This window comes from Mizuhopecten yessoensis, unplaced genomic scaffold (genome assembly GCF_002113885.1).
Source record: "Mizuhopecten yessoensis strain PY_sf001 unplaced genomic scaffold, ASM211388v2 scaffold11151, whole genome shotgun sequence".
NCBI classification, from domain to species: domain Eukaryota; kingdom Metazoa; phylum Mollusca; class Bivalvia; order Pectinida; family Pectinidae; genus Mizuhopecten; species Mizuhopecten yessoensis.
The window spans coordinates 327,179-340,179 of NW_018408905.1; the positions used below are offsets into that span (position 1 = coordinate 327,179).

Consider the following 13,001-nt stretch of genomic DNA (forward strand, 5'->3'; position numbering starts at 1 on the left):
AGGGGAGTGTGGAGTGCTTTATTGTCACTACCTGTACTGTTAATCAGATATACATGTAAACATTGTATGACATTGTCGCGTCCTACCTGTACCATTTTAAAAAATAATATAAAACACGTTTACATATATTCTGTATGAAAATAGCCAAACCACCTTGTAACATTTACAGAATTACACACAAATATATTGTGTTAATAGTGTACACACAAACATATTGTATTAATAATGTACACACAAATATATTGTGTTAATAGTATACACACAAACATGTTGTGTTAATAATGTACACACAAACATATTGTATTAATAGTGTACACACAAACATATTGTGTTAATAGTGTACACACAAATATATTGTATAAATAATGTACACACAAACATATTGTATAAATAGTGTACACACAAACATATTGTGTTAATAGTGTACACACAAACATATTGTTATATGTACAGAATTACACAAAAAGATATTGTATTAGTATTGTCCACACCTTCTTGTAATATTTACCGAATTACACACAAGCATATCGTATTAATATTGTCCACGCCTTCTTGTAATATGTACAGAATTACACACAAACATATTGTTTAAGTATTGTCCACGTCTTCTTGTAATATCTACAGAATTACACACAAACATATTGTATTAATATTGTCCACGCCTTCTTGCAATATTTACAAAATTGCACACAAACATATTGTATTAGTATTGTACACACAAATATATTGTATCAAAATTGTCCACGTCTTCTTGTAGTATGTACAGAATTACACACAAACATATTGTATTAATATTGTCCACGTCTTCTTGCAATATTTACAAAATTGCACACAAACTTATTGTATTAGTATTGTACACACAAATATATTGTATCAGAAGTGTCCACGTCTTCTTGTAGTATGTACAGAATTACACACAAACATATTGTATTAATATTGTCCACGTCTTCTTGCAATATTAACAAAATTGCACACAAACATATTGTATTAGTATTGTACACACAAATATATTGTATCAGAAGTGTCCACGTCTTCTTGCAATATTTACAAAATTGCACACAAAAATATTGTATTAGTATTGTACACACAAATATATTGTATCAAAATTGTCCACGCCTTCTTGTAATATGTACAGAATTGCACACAAACATATTGTATTAATATTTTACACACAATCATATTGTATTAATAGTGTACACACAATCATATTGTATTAATAGTGTACACACAGACATATTGTATTAATAGTGTACACACAAACATATTGTATTAATATTGTCCACGTCTTCTTGCAATATTAACAAAATTGCACACAAACATATTGTATTAGTATTGTACACACAAATATATTGTATCAAAATTGTCCACGCCTTCTTGTAATATGTACAGAATTACACACAAGCATATCGTATTAATATTGTCCACGCCTTCTTGTAATATGTACAGAATTGCACACAAACATATTGTATTAATATTTTACACACAATCATATTGTATTAATAGTGTACACACAGACATATTGGATTAATATTTTACACACAATCATTGTATTAATAGTGTACCCACAAACATATTGTATTAATAGTGTACACACAGACACATTGTATTAATAGTGTATACACAGACATATTGTATTAATATTTTACACACAGACATATTGTATTAATAGTGTACACATGTACACACAAACATATTGTATTAATAGTGTACACACAAACATATTGTATTAATATTTTACACACAATCATATTGTATTAATAGTGTACACACAGACATATTATATTTATATTTTACACACAATCATTGTATTAATAGTGTACACACAAACATATTGTATTAATAGTGTACACACAAACATATTGTATTAATATTGTCCACGTCTTCTTGCAATATTAACAAAATTGCACACAAACATATTGTATTAGTATTGTACACACAAATATATTGTATCAAAATTGTCCACGTCTTCTTGTAGTATGTACAGAATTACACACAAACATATTGTATTAATATTGTCCACGCCTTCTTGCAATATTTACAAAATTGCACACAAACATATTGTATTAGTATTGTACACACAAATATATTGTATCAAAATTGTCCACGCCTTCTTGTAATATGTACAGAATTGCACACAAACATATTGTATTAATATTTTACACACAATCATTGTATTAATAGTGTACACACAAACATATTGTATTAATATTGTCCACGTTCTCTAGTCACATTTACATAATAACACACGTACACTCACAAACACCCATTTTGTTACTTTTGTCTGTTGGTACTTGTATTATTTATGGAAAAGCACATATGCACACACATTCGTGTCCAGACCTTTTTGTAACAGTTACAAATTGATATAAGTTCACACGTACACACACTTTCTTTATTTTTATATTTTCATATGCACACACATTCGTGTCCATGCCTTCATGTAACAGTTACAAACTGATATATACGTTTACACGTACACACACCCTCTTTTGTTTTATTTTCCATGCTGTCCTTTATGTGCAAAGGTTATAGAATTCATGAGTTAAAGTTTTTTTGTTTATATAAGTTATTTCAAGTATCATGAAAAAAGTTTAGACATTTACACTCAAACAGGAAGTTCAAATCAGCTGTTCAGTTATCTTGGTAACAATCTAGTATCTTGAGGTGGGGTACGTTTATCACTCCAATCAATAGTTAAATGTAATTCACAAGAACGCTTAACTTAAAGAGATAAGCTACGTTATCAGGAAAACAAATATTGTATAAAAAAAAAATATTCTAAAAAAATGATATTGAACCGACGTCAGCCATAAATGACGCATACACTTTTAACTTTTGTAAAATGGTCACATTTTAATATCACAATGCTTACATCTTTCCATCGTAATTTGACAAGTATACTGCCTTGGACATTATACACACAATTTGCTGACGTGCAGGAGAAAAACAATGACGTAGCAACTAGTAACTCCATAAGAAAGCTATATATGTCAATACACTTCGTAATACCGGGGACCTTTTGTCACTCCCGAATTCTTCATTAAAATCTAAATGAAGTTCGTGCCATTTGTGCAGGTACTTGACAAGGTAAGTCTTGTATTACTTTTACATAGATTAAAAACATTTGGAATTGAAGGTTATCTTTTGAATAAAAATAATAAAAATGATTCGAGGTTATTATATACCGCTTTATCACAACCTAGTTCATAGGTCGTTTCAATGCGGTTCATAAATTATTATCCGTGGTTAAGTGGCCTTTGCAACCAGCCAATATCTTTCTCAACTCCCACGGGAGCATACAGTCGGTGCTGCCATTCCGACGCTTAAGCTAGCATTCTACAATTCTAGCACTGCCCAGCCACGTACTCATTTACAGCTGAGTAGACTAGAACAAGTGGTTTAAAGTATTCTTGTTCAAAGATACAACATAGTGCCGTGACGTGACTCGAACCACTTCTGTAACGAGCCCGGCGTCCTACTACTAGACTACCGTGCCTCCAAGCTTTATCTTATCGTGGATACTTATAATACTTAAAACTTATACCAAATTCGCCATGTATCAAGTAAATAACTGAAAGTCACATTCTATACGTTATCTATCCAATGATATATCTGAATTTCAATGCTTGATTGGGGTCTTTAAATATGAAACATCTTGGGGTTTAAAGGTAGGATTCAAACATCATATTTTGTGAGTCTCTTTGAGCCTTAAGCCACCTGTGTGTAAGACATTACAGAGACGTTTAACGTGCCCGTACAGAGAAATCATTTTGGGAAAGCCCTACATTTTAAATGTTGGTACAGGGTCGACAGCAAACGAAATTATCACACTGCTTATTTAACGACGTCATAAACTGTTCAGACAATATGAAAATCGTTTTACTCTTTTGGTTTGTTATATTTTAGGTATATTTTAGGTCATATAGTTAAAAAAGGATAACAACGTCTATCAAAACAAAAAGGGACAAGGCAAATTTACTGCATGGGTGCAAAACAGATTGATGTCGTTTCAATTCATAAAAGTGCTCTACAGAAAAGGAAGTTTTCCGTTCACAGAAAAAAAAAAAAAATCAACCAACTGTCCGAAAATATCGCCGACTTTCGAATTTCAATCTATTCGACGTCTTGATGTTAACTGTTATATATATTAATTTCAAAACTCTAATGTGTTCGAATACTACAGGTTCGGGGAATGAAAATGGCCTCTGTATCACATTGCATGTCGTAATAATATTAATAATAATTCGAGGTTCTTATATACCGCCACAACCTAGCTCGTAGGTCGTCTCTAAGCGGTTCTTATATACCGCCACAACCTATTTCGTAGGTTGTCTCAAAGCGGTTCTTATATACCGCCACAACCTAGTTCGTAGGTCGGAGGTTCTTATATACCGCCACAACCTAGCTCGTAGGTCGTCTATAAGCGGTTCTTATATACCGCCACAACCTAGTTCGTAGGCCGTCTCAAAGCGGTTCTTATAAACCGCCACAACCTAGTTCGTAGGTCGTCTCAAAGCGGGTCTTATAAACCGCCACAACCTAGCTCGTAGGTCGTCTCTAAGCGGTTCTTATATACCACCACAACCTAGTTCGTAGGTCGTCTCAAAGCAGTTCTTATATACCGCCACAACCTAGTTCGTAGGCCGTCTCAAAGCGGTTCTTATAAACCGCCACAACCTAGTTCGTAGGTCGTCTCAAAGCGGTTCTTATAAACCGCCACAACCTAGCTCGTAGGTCGTCTGTAAGCGGTTCTTATATACCGCCACAACCTATTTCGTAGGTTGTCTCAAAGCGGTTCTTATATACCGCCACAACCTAGTTCGTAGGTCGTCTCTAAGCGGTTCTTATATACCGCCACAACCTAGTTCGTAGGTCGTCTCAAAGCGGTTCTTATATACCGCCACAACCTAGTTCGTAGGTCGTCTCAAAGCGGTTCTTATATACCGCCACAACCTAGTTCGTAGGTCGTCTCAAAGCGGTTCTTATATACCGCCACAACCTAGTTCGTAGGTCGTCTCAAAGCGGTTCTTATATACCGCCACAACCTAGTTCGTAGGTCGTCTCAAAGCGGTTCTTATATACCGCCACAACCTAGTTCGTAGGTCGTCTCAAAGCGGTTCTTATATACCGCCACAACCTAGTTCGTAGGTCGTCTCAAAGCGGTTCTTATATACCGCCACAACCTAGTTCGTAGGTCGTCTCAAAGCGGTTCTTATATACCGCCACAACCTAGTTCGTAGGTCGTCTCAAAGCGGTTCTTATATACCGCCACAACCTAGTTCGTAGGTCGTCTCAAAGCGGTTCTTATATACCGCCACAACCTAGTTCGTAGGTCGTCTCAAAGCGGTTCTTATATACCGCCACAACCTAGTTCGTAGGTCGTCTCAAAGCGGTTCTTATATACCGCCACAACCTAGTTCGTAGGTCGTCTCAAAGCGGTTCTTATATACCGCCACAACCTAGTTCGTAGGTCGTCTCAAAGCGGTTCTTATATACCGCCACAACCTAGTTCGTAGGTCGTCTCAAAGCGGTTCTTATATACCGCCACAACCTAGTTCGTAGGTCGTCTCAAAGCGGTTCTTATATACCGCCACAACCTAGTTCGTAGGTCGTCTCAAAGCGGTTCTTATATACCGCCACAACCTAGTTCGTAGGTCGTCTCAAAGCGGTTCTTATATACCGCCACAACCTAGTTCGTAGGTCGTCTCAAAGCGGTTCTTATATACCGCCACAACCTAGTTCGTAGGTCGTCTCAAAGCGGTTCTTATATACCGCCACAACCTAGTTCGTAGGTCGTCTCAAAGCGGTTCTTATATACCGCCACAACCTAGTTCGTAGGTCGTCTCAAAGCGGTTCTTATATACCGCCACAACCTAGTTCGTAGGTCGTCTCAAAGCGGTTCTTATATACCGCCACAACCTAGTTCGTAGGTCGTCTCAAAGCGGTTCTTATATACCGCCACAACCTAGTTCGTAGGTCGTCTCAAAGCGGTTCTTATATACCGCCACAACCTAGTTCGTAGGTCGTCTCAAAGCAGTTTACATATTATTATCCGTGGTTATAGGGCCTTTTACAACCAGCCAATATCTTTCTCAACTCCCTGGTGAGCATACAGCCGATGCTGCCATTTCGGCGCTTACAGCTAGCATTCAACAATTCTAGCACTGCCCAACCACGTACTCATTTACAGCTGAGTAGACTGGAACAAGCGGAGTAAACTATCTTGCTCAAAGATACAACACAGTGCCGTGCCGTGGCTCGAACCCACTCGGACCCGTAAAAGGCGACCAATGTGGGAGCCCCTGCATAATCGGGGGATACATTTCTTCTGTGTCTTCTTCAAAGCTCCCATTGAAGAAACCACAAAAGATCTGCTCCTCCCAAATCAACATTTGGGATCTTCATATTTTCTCTATACTTCCTAACAACCTTTTCTTTCCTAGAGCCTCGCTTGGTAATACTTCACTTTTGACTGGTGATCAGCGTTCGCAAATAGAAGGGTAGGTAGCGGGTCCAAAGTCCTTAAAATTGTCTAGCGCCTTGCTTGACAACACCTCACGTTTGTCTTTAATGTTGAATGCTCGCCCAGGTTAGGAAGACAATGGGTTCTGTCCCAGGCCGGGACATACCAAAGTCCTTAAACAATATGTAGTTGTTATCCCCTGGTTAACGTTTAGCATTTAGGGTAATGGCAATAACTGGTTTACCCGTTGTCAGTATAATGTGGCCGGGTGGTATATCGAGGTAGCACTCTAAAGTCAGCATCAGATCCGCGCTATCACAAGGAGGCAAATACACCAACACACCCTGCTCTGGCACACAGACACACATGCACGCTTACACATGGAGGCACGTCCTTAAATAACCTTAGAGGATGATAGGACGTTAATCCATATAAACCAACCAATCTTATGTTTTTTCTATTTCACATACATTGTGTTATACATTCACCATGCATAACACGCATGGAGGCACGTCCTTGAATGACCTTAGCTGTTAATAGGACGTTAAATATGCAACCAACCAATCTTATGTTTTCTATTTTAGCCTCCCAAGGCAAGCAGCTAGATGATTATATTACACAGTATGAAGAGCTTCATTACGACACCGATACTTTACATCAGCGCCACCTACGTTTCAGGCGTTCGAGTACACAACGTCACTTAATATTCAAATTCAACGCTTACAAGAGGTAAGATACTCCCGTATTTTTTAATTTGATAATAGAAATTGGAAGTATTTAAAGCAAAGCTGCATGTGACCTTTTGTCAGCTCTATAAACGGAATAGTAAACATCTCACAACCTGGGCAGTTTTCGTGAAAAATTCGGGGAAAATCTCTACCTACCGCACAAGAACCCTAAATTCTAGGAATTGTCGTTTGTTCACTTAAGGTTTAAAAGCAACTCAAATAAATGAATAAGTGGCTATAAAAGGTGTTCATGGGTAATTTCTTTTAATAATGTCAATAGTTTTACATCTAAGTCATTTATGGACTTTCTGTGCACAATATGAAACCAATTGGCCTTATATTTGAAACGTATCCCTGACCTCGACAAAAGGAAACCTTGACAGCTCTTTCGAGTTGTTTGCCGTCATGCTCCCCTGATTTAGATGTTTTCATGATAACAGCATACTACGACAATGAAAAAGTTGCAAACACTTCATTTCCAAACCATTCTTCAAATTTTAATTTTCTTTAATTGGAAACATTTTAAGCATGAACATATTTTGCATACAAATGACAATCCTCACTGGTCCTATTTAAAATTGCACAAAACTATACAAATGTGGTCTATTTGGTTACTGCTGACGCTGTACTAATTCCGACTCATATAGCGCAAACAAATATATATACTAAAGAATTCCACGGACGTTCGTACGTACAATAATCTCCCTTTACTTTTGGATATTATTAACTGTAGGGCAATTGTTCTTTATTTTTGTTTGTTTCATGAGAACACTGTTTTTGATTATTTTTTGCTTGTTCGGCAAAACACTGTTGTTGTTATTTTCTGTTTCTTGCGTAAGATCACTGAAGTTGATTACTTCTTCATACTAGTTCTGGAAGGTGTGTTTTTATTTTCGGCAATGACTTATCAATGATATAAACATACAGGAAACAGTATCCAAAAAGTAAAAGGGAGATCTCGCGAGACCGGAAATTAATAAAAGGTCCGCAGATTCAAACGTGTTAAAATCTCCTTTTGTTCCTGAACAACGAAGAGGCAGAAAGCCATGCTATAAGGGTGTCTCCTGATAGTGGGAGAGCCTATCGAATGTCTACAATATTTGATATTGCGAAACGTTTTGCTCATATGGGTGAAGTTGAAACCACGTCCTCTGGAAGTCTTAACTAGGTCTAGAGTTGTGAAATTTTGCCACTAATTTGCTGGGATAACAAATTATCAAATCTGTTACATTAAATCACGTAGATTCATTCTGAAGGGCAAGTCAACCGACTTGTCATGGCAGTTTCAATAAAAAAATATAAGTATGACGTCACTAAGGTATACATATGTTAAATATTGACTGATTGACTTAAAATCAGATAAGTTTGCTACGCTCGGAATGAACCCAAAATATAATATATTGATTTCAACATTAAGGTGACCTTGACATATATCAATTAGTCTGACTTCCTTATAAATAATAAGAAAACAGACACACAAAACTAACCGCTAACATTTTCTTCCTTCTTGTGCTTCATCAGACATATCTGTGGGGTTTTTTGGAGATAATGATGCTTATTATATCTCCGTTATAGTTACATGACGTCATAAACTTTTTCGGGAAAGAGAAATAATTGAAATATAATTATTCTTCATTCAAGCGGGAATATATACATCCTTTTGGAGGATTGATGCAATTTTCTTCCATACTTTATCATTTCCAGGGACTTCCAGTTAGAGCTGGTTCCGGATGATTCTATATTTACACCAGACTTTGTACTACAACACACCAATGGATCTACGTACCCTGCAGATATATCTTTTGTATACACGGGCAAGGTCAAAGGTCAGTTATAAATATATAACATCCAGTCTCTCATCTTAGTCTTCTCACAGTAATGAAATAAATAAAATTGAAAATTAAAAAGGAAAGTTTAGGACTTATCAAAGTTTGTGTATAACCTTAAACTCTTAGGGTTTATCAAACGATTGTATATAAGCTCAAATACGCTTCCAATAAATTCAAAACTATTCGCCCCGGTGGTATCTATTACATTTTATAATAATGTAATTATAGTATTCATTAATACCATGTTATCTTGTTATATTTCGTAATACTTATACATTTTTTTTCATGTTTTTTCTTTATACATTTATATCCTGTCAGATAATAAAAAAAATCGTTTTTCCCGTGGAGTAAAATATCGTGGAAATATCCACACGCGAATATTTATCTAAAGAATGGAGTTACATACAATGTATATTTTTATATCATAATCATTGCCAACACGAACATTTCCACACACCGGTGAGATTAAAGAGTCAGAAGGCGAACATTTCAACACGCGAAAATTTCCACTTTTACAGTATACAACATATAGATATAGTTTGAATTAATTGTTTTCTAGGAGATCCTGCTTCCTACGTGCACGGCAGTGTACTAGACGGAGTGTTCCGGGGATTCCTGGTTCTCGGAGACGGCACTGTTTACCACATTGAACATGTCCGGAGGTTTCTCCCAGCCGGACAAGTCGTACCCTACCACTCGGTCATTTACAAGAGTGACCATGTCAACCTCGACCCATACCGGTCAGTAGAGATCCTAGATTTATCGACAAAAGCTCTAGCTAAAATAGGGTTCTTAAAAGTCTTTTAAAAATTTAAGGCAAATATTTTTTAGATGTATGTTAATATCTTTTGAAAACTGGCGTTAACTAGCTCGTTAAAACGCGTTAGATATCACGTTTTAATGCGATAAGGCATCTACTACCAAGTTAAAACACGTTAGTTAGCTCGTTAAAAGGCGTTAGTAATCTCGTTAAAACACGTTAGTAATCTCATTAAAACACGTTAGTAATCTCGTTAAAACACGTTAGTAATCTCGTTAAAACGCGTTAGTAATCTCGTTAAAACGCGTTAGTAATCTCGTTAAAACACGTTAGTAATCTCGTTGAAACACGTTAGGTATCACGTTTTAATGCGATAAGGCATCTACTAACAAGTTAAAACACGTTAGTTAACTCGTTAAAAGGCGTTAGTAATCTCGTTAAAACGCGTTAGTAATCTCGTTAAAACGCGTTAGTAATCTCAATGAAACACGTTAGTAATCTCGTTAAAACACGTTAGTAATCTCGTTAAAACGCGTTAGTAATCTCGTTAAAACACGTGAGTAATCTCGTTAAAACACGCATAATATACAGTATCATTAAAACGCGTTAATAATCTATATTATATTACTGTCTAATTAAATAGATATTTCGTTTATTTTTTAACTTCGAAATTGATTTGTTTAAACATTACACATTGTCAGACATCGTCGAGCCCCGGGGGTCGGGACATGTGGTGTGGACAGACATCGGCAGTGGATGGATCAGAGATCAACTCCAGAAGCTGACCGTAACAACAATAAGGTAACGTCATCTCTCGTGCAGGTTTTATTGGGGTTTAACAAAAGAAAAGTTTAGTGAAACAAAAATAGATCTGTTCTATATAATCGTGTTTAGTGCTATATTCGAGCATGCAGCATCACAAGGATGTCTATATTCCCTGTGTTAATGATCAGATAAAACAGCTTAAACCTTCCATGTGATTCTCATTCAAAAGTACAGTTTATATGCATTACAATTTGACAGTTGCTAAATCTTTACAATGTTAATGTAACGTGTATAATCAGTTTGACGTAGTTGTGTAACACACATTTACTTATCTGTTAATAAGTGATGACTTTTAATGTTTAAAGTAAATATCAAGACATTATGCATAAGTGTTTACAATACCTATTACCGAGGGAGATGATGTTTGTAGGAAGATGACGTTTTAAGGGAGATGACATTTCTATAGAAATGAAAGATTTGCTTAAGTGACGTTTTTAGGGAAATGTCGTTGCTAGGGTGGTGACGTTTATAGGAAGATAGAACTTAATCATTTGTGCGTGTGTTAAATTCATCTTTTAATATAAACTAAGTCCCCGAGGTTTATCGTTAACTTGATGTCTGCAGTCAGCTCTTTTGAGTATATGGTTTTATAGAAAGATGGTGTTCCTAGGGAGATGGCGTTTCTACAGAGATTGTATATATGGCGTTTCCTTATAGACAGCGTCTCTAGGGAGATGACATTGCTATGGTGCTACTGAAGTGACGTTGCTAGGGAGATGTCGTTGCTAGAGAGATGACGTTTTCAGAGAGTGTTTCTATGTTATGAATACTTGTGCTTAATCTTAATCGTCTTTGATGCTTGACAAATAAAATCTGTTTAATCAAACCAAATGTAATATCATTTACACAGGTCCATCATTTTTCATAAATCACTTAACTTACTCCGTTTCTCTCAAATATTTCTAGATTGATGTTTTTTTGCAATACTTAAATATATTCTACCTTTTTGTAATTGTCGATTTTTTTTAACTGTGTACTTGTAACCTAGTCTAAAGAGATTACGTGAACAATTTGATATTCTTGTGCTCAGTTCTACCATTTTTTTTATATTGATTGTCTATCAAAAACTAAAACAGATTACTTAATGTCACAACAAAATGGGAAAAAATACTCTCAATTATGTAATTATTTTCATGCTTTCAGTAAAACCTCGATACACCAAGGCAGTTCACTGTCAACTTTTCTACATTTTTTGAAGCAGTTTCCTAATATATTCCTTTTCGAGGCAACTTATGTGGGAGTTCCCTACATGATTCGTGATTAGCTTCTGTGTCCTCTACAGCCTTTTTTGTCTCCTAATGCCTTGTTTTCCCAATACTTCACTTTTGGGCCTGAGTATTATTTCTGAAATTTGGCATCTGTATACGCTATCGCAGTGAAAACAAATACACCAATATACCCAACTAACATACAAACACGCACGAATTTATCATGCGCACGTCCTTAAATCACCTTAGCAGTTAATAGGACGCTAAACAAGCTAAGACCAAACAAAACCACCACTTAAGGTTCAACAAGCCCCCTAAAAGATGTAATAGTCACCCAAAATTTCAACCCCCTGGCACGTCATATTCAAATATCTTATCAAAAATCGGAAAATGTATGTAATTTAAATATATTGAACTTGTACAAGACCTATTAAAAAGGTACATAACCAGGTAAACGGTGAAAAAACACGGCATTAAGGCTTATGTAGTGATAAATGTTGCTCACCAGATCTATAACATGTTCATCTCTTAAGCGACCAAACTGAATGTTACGAAATGACATGTTATTTGAAGATTGTTTATATACCTAGGTCATGCGGGGCTTTCTTTCTCTTTAACTATGTGCGGAGAGGCATACCGGCCTCACAAAAAAGATGGTTGTTGCTATGGGAAAGTACAAAAATCACAGCAAAACGCCCGCGTAACATATTTTACCGATATACATATGTGTAAAACCATATACCTTTGACTATAAACACTACCTAAACTTCATATAAAATCTCCTTTCTTAACATTCAATGCTTTTATAAAAAGCTAGACTTGTTATAAACATTATGGTATTTTTTAGCTTCAATGTTTATCACAGAATGATACGAATGGCACATCATCTAAAGTTCATTTATCGATCAAGGTTTCCTAGCCTTTGTTTTCTTATTTATAAATTGCCTATATGTATTACCAGGGGAGTTTACTATGATTTTAGTGGTTTCGCACGGCAACATCTATTTGAGGTCGGAATTCCTCTCAACAGCTAGTAGAAGAGAAATAAAGCCCCGCATGACCTAGGTATATAAATAAACTTTAAATAAAGGGTCATTTCTCAGCACTCAGTTGGATCGCAAATGAGATTGATTAAAAGTCCAGTGAGCTATCTTTATGGAGACATCAGCCTTAATGCCTTGTTTAGAC

The 13,001-nt window shown here is 36.0% G+C and overlaps 1 protein-coding gene across 1 annotated transcript in view; it reads left to right on the plus strand.

Moving 5' to 3' along the window:
* LOC110466983 (disintegrin and metalloproteinase domain-containing protein 10-like) overlaps window positions 1–13,001 on the plus strand; it is a 44,893-nt gene that overhangs the window by 1,889 nt on the left and 30,003 nt on the right. The window contains exons 2-5 of the mRNA XM_021523823.1: window positions 7,048–7,192; window positions 8,896–9,017; window positions 9,580–9,760; window positions 10,482–10,581. Coding sequence (XP_021379498.1) covers window positions 7,048–7,192; window positions 8,896–9,017; window positions 9,580–9,760; window positions 10,482–10,581 — 548 coding nt within the window. The remainder of the gene's footprint in view (window positions 1–7,047; window positions 7,193–8,895; window positions 9,018–9,579; window positions 9,761–10,481; window positions 10,582–13,001) is intronic.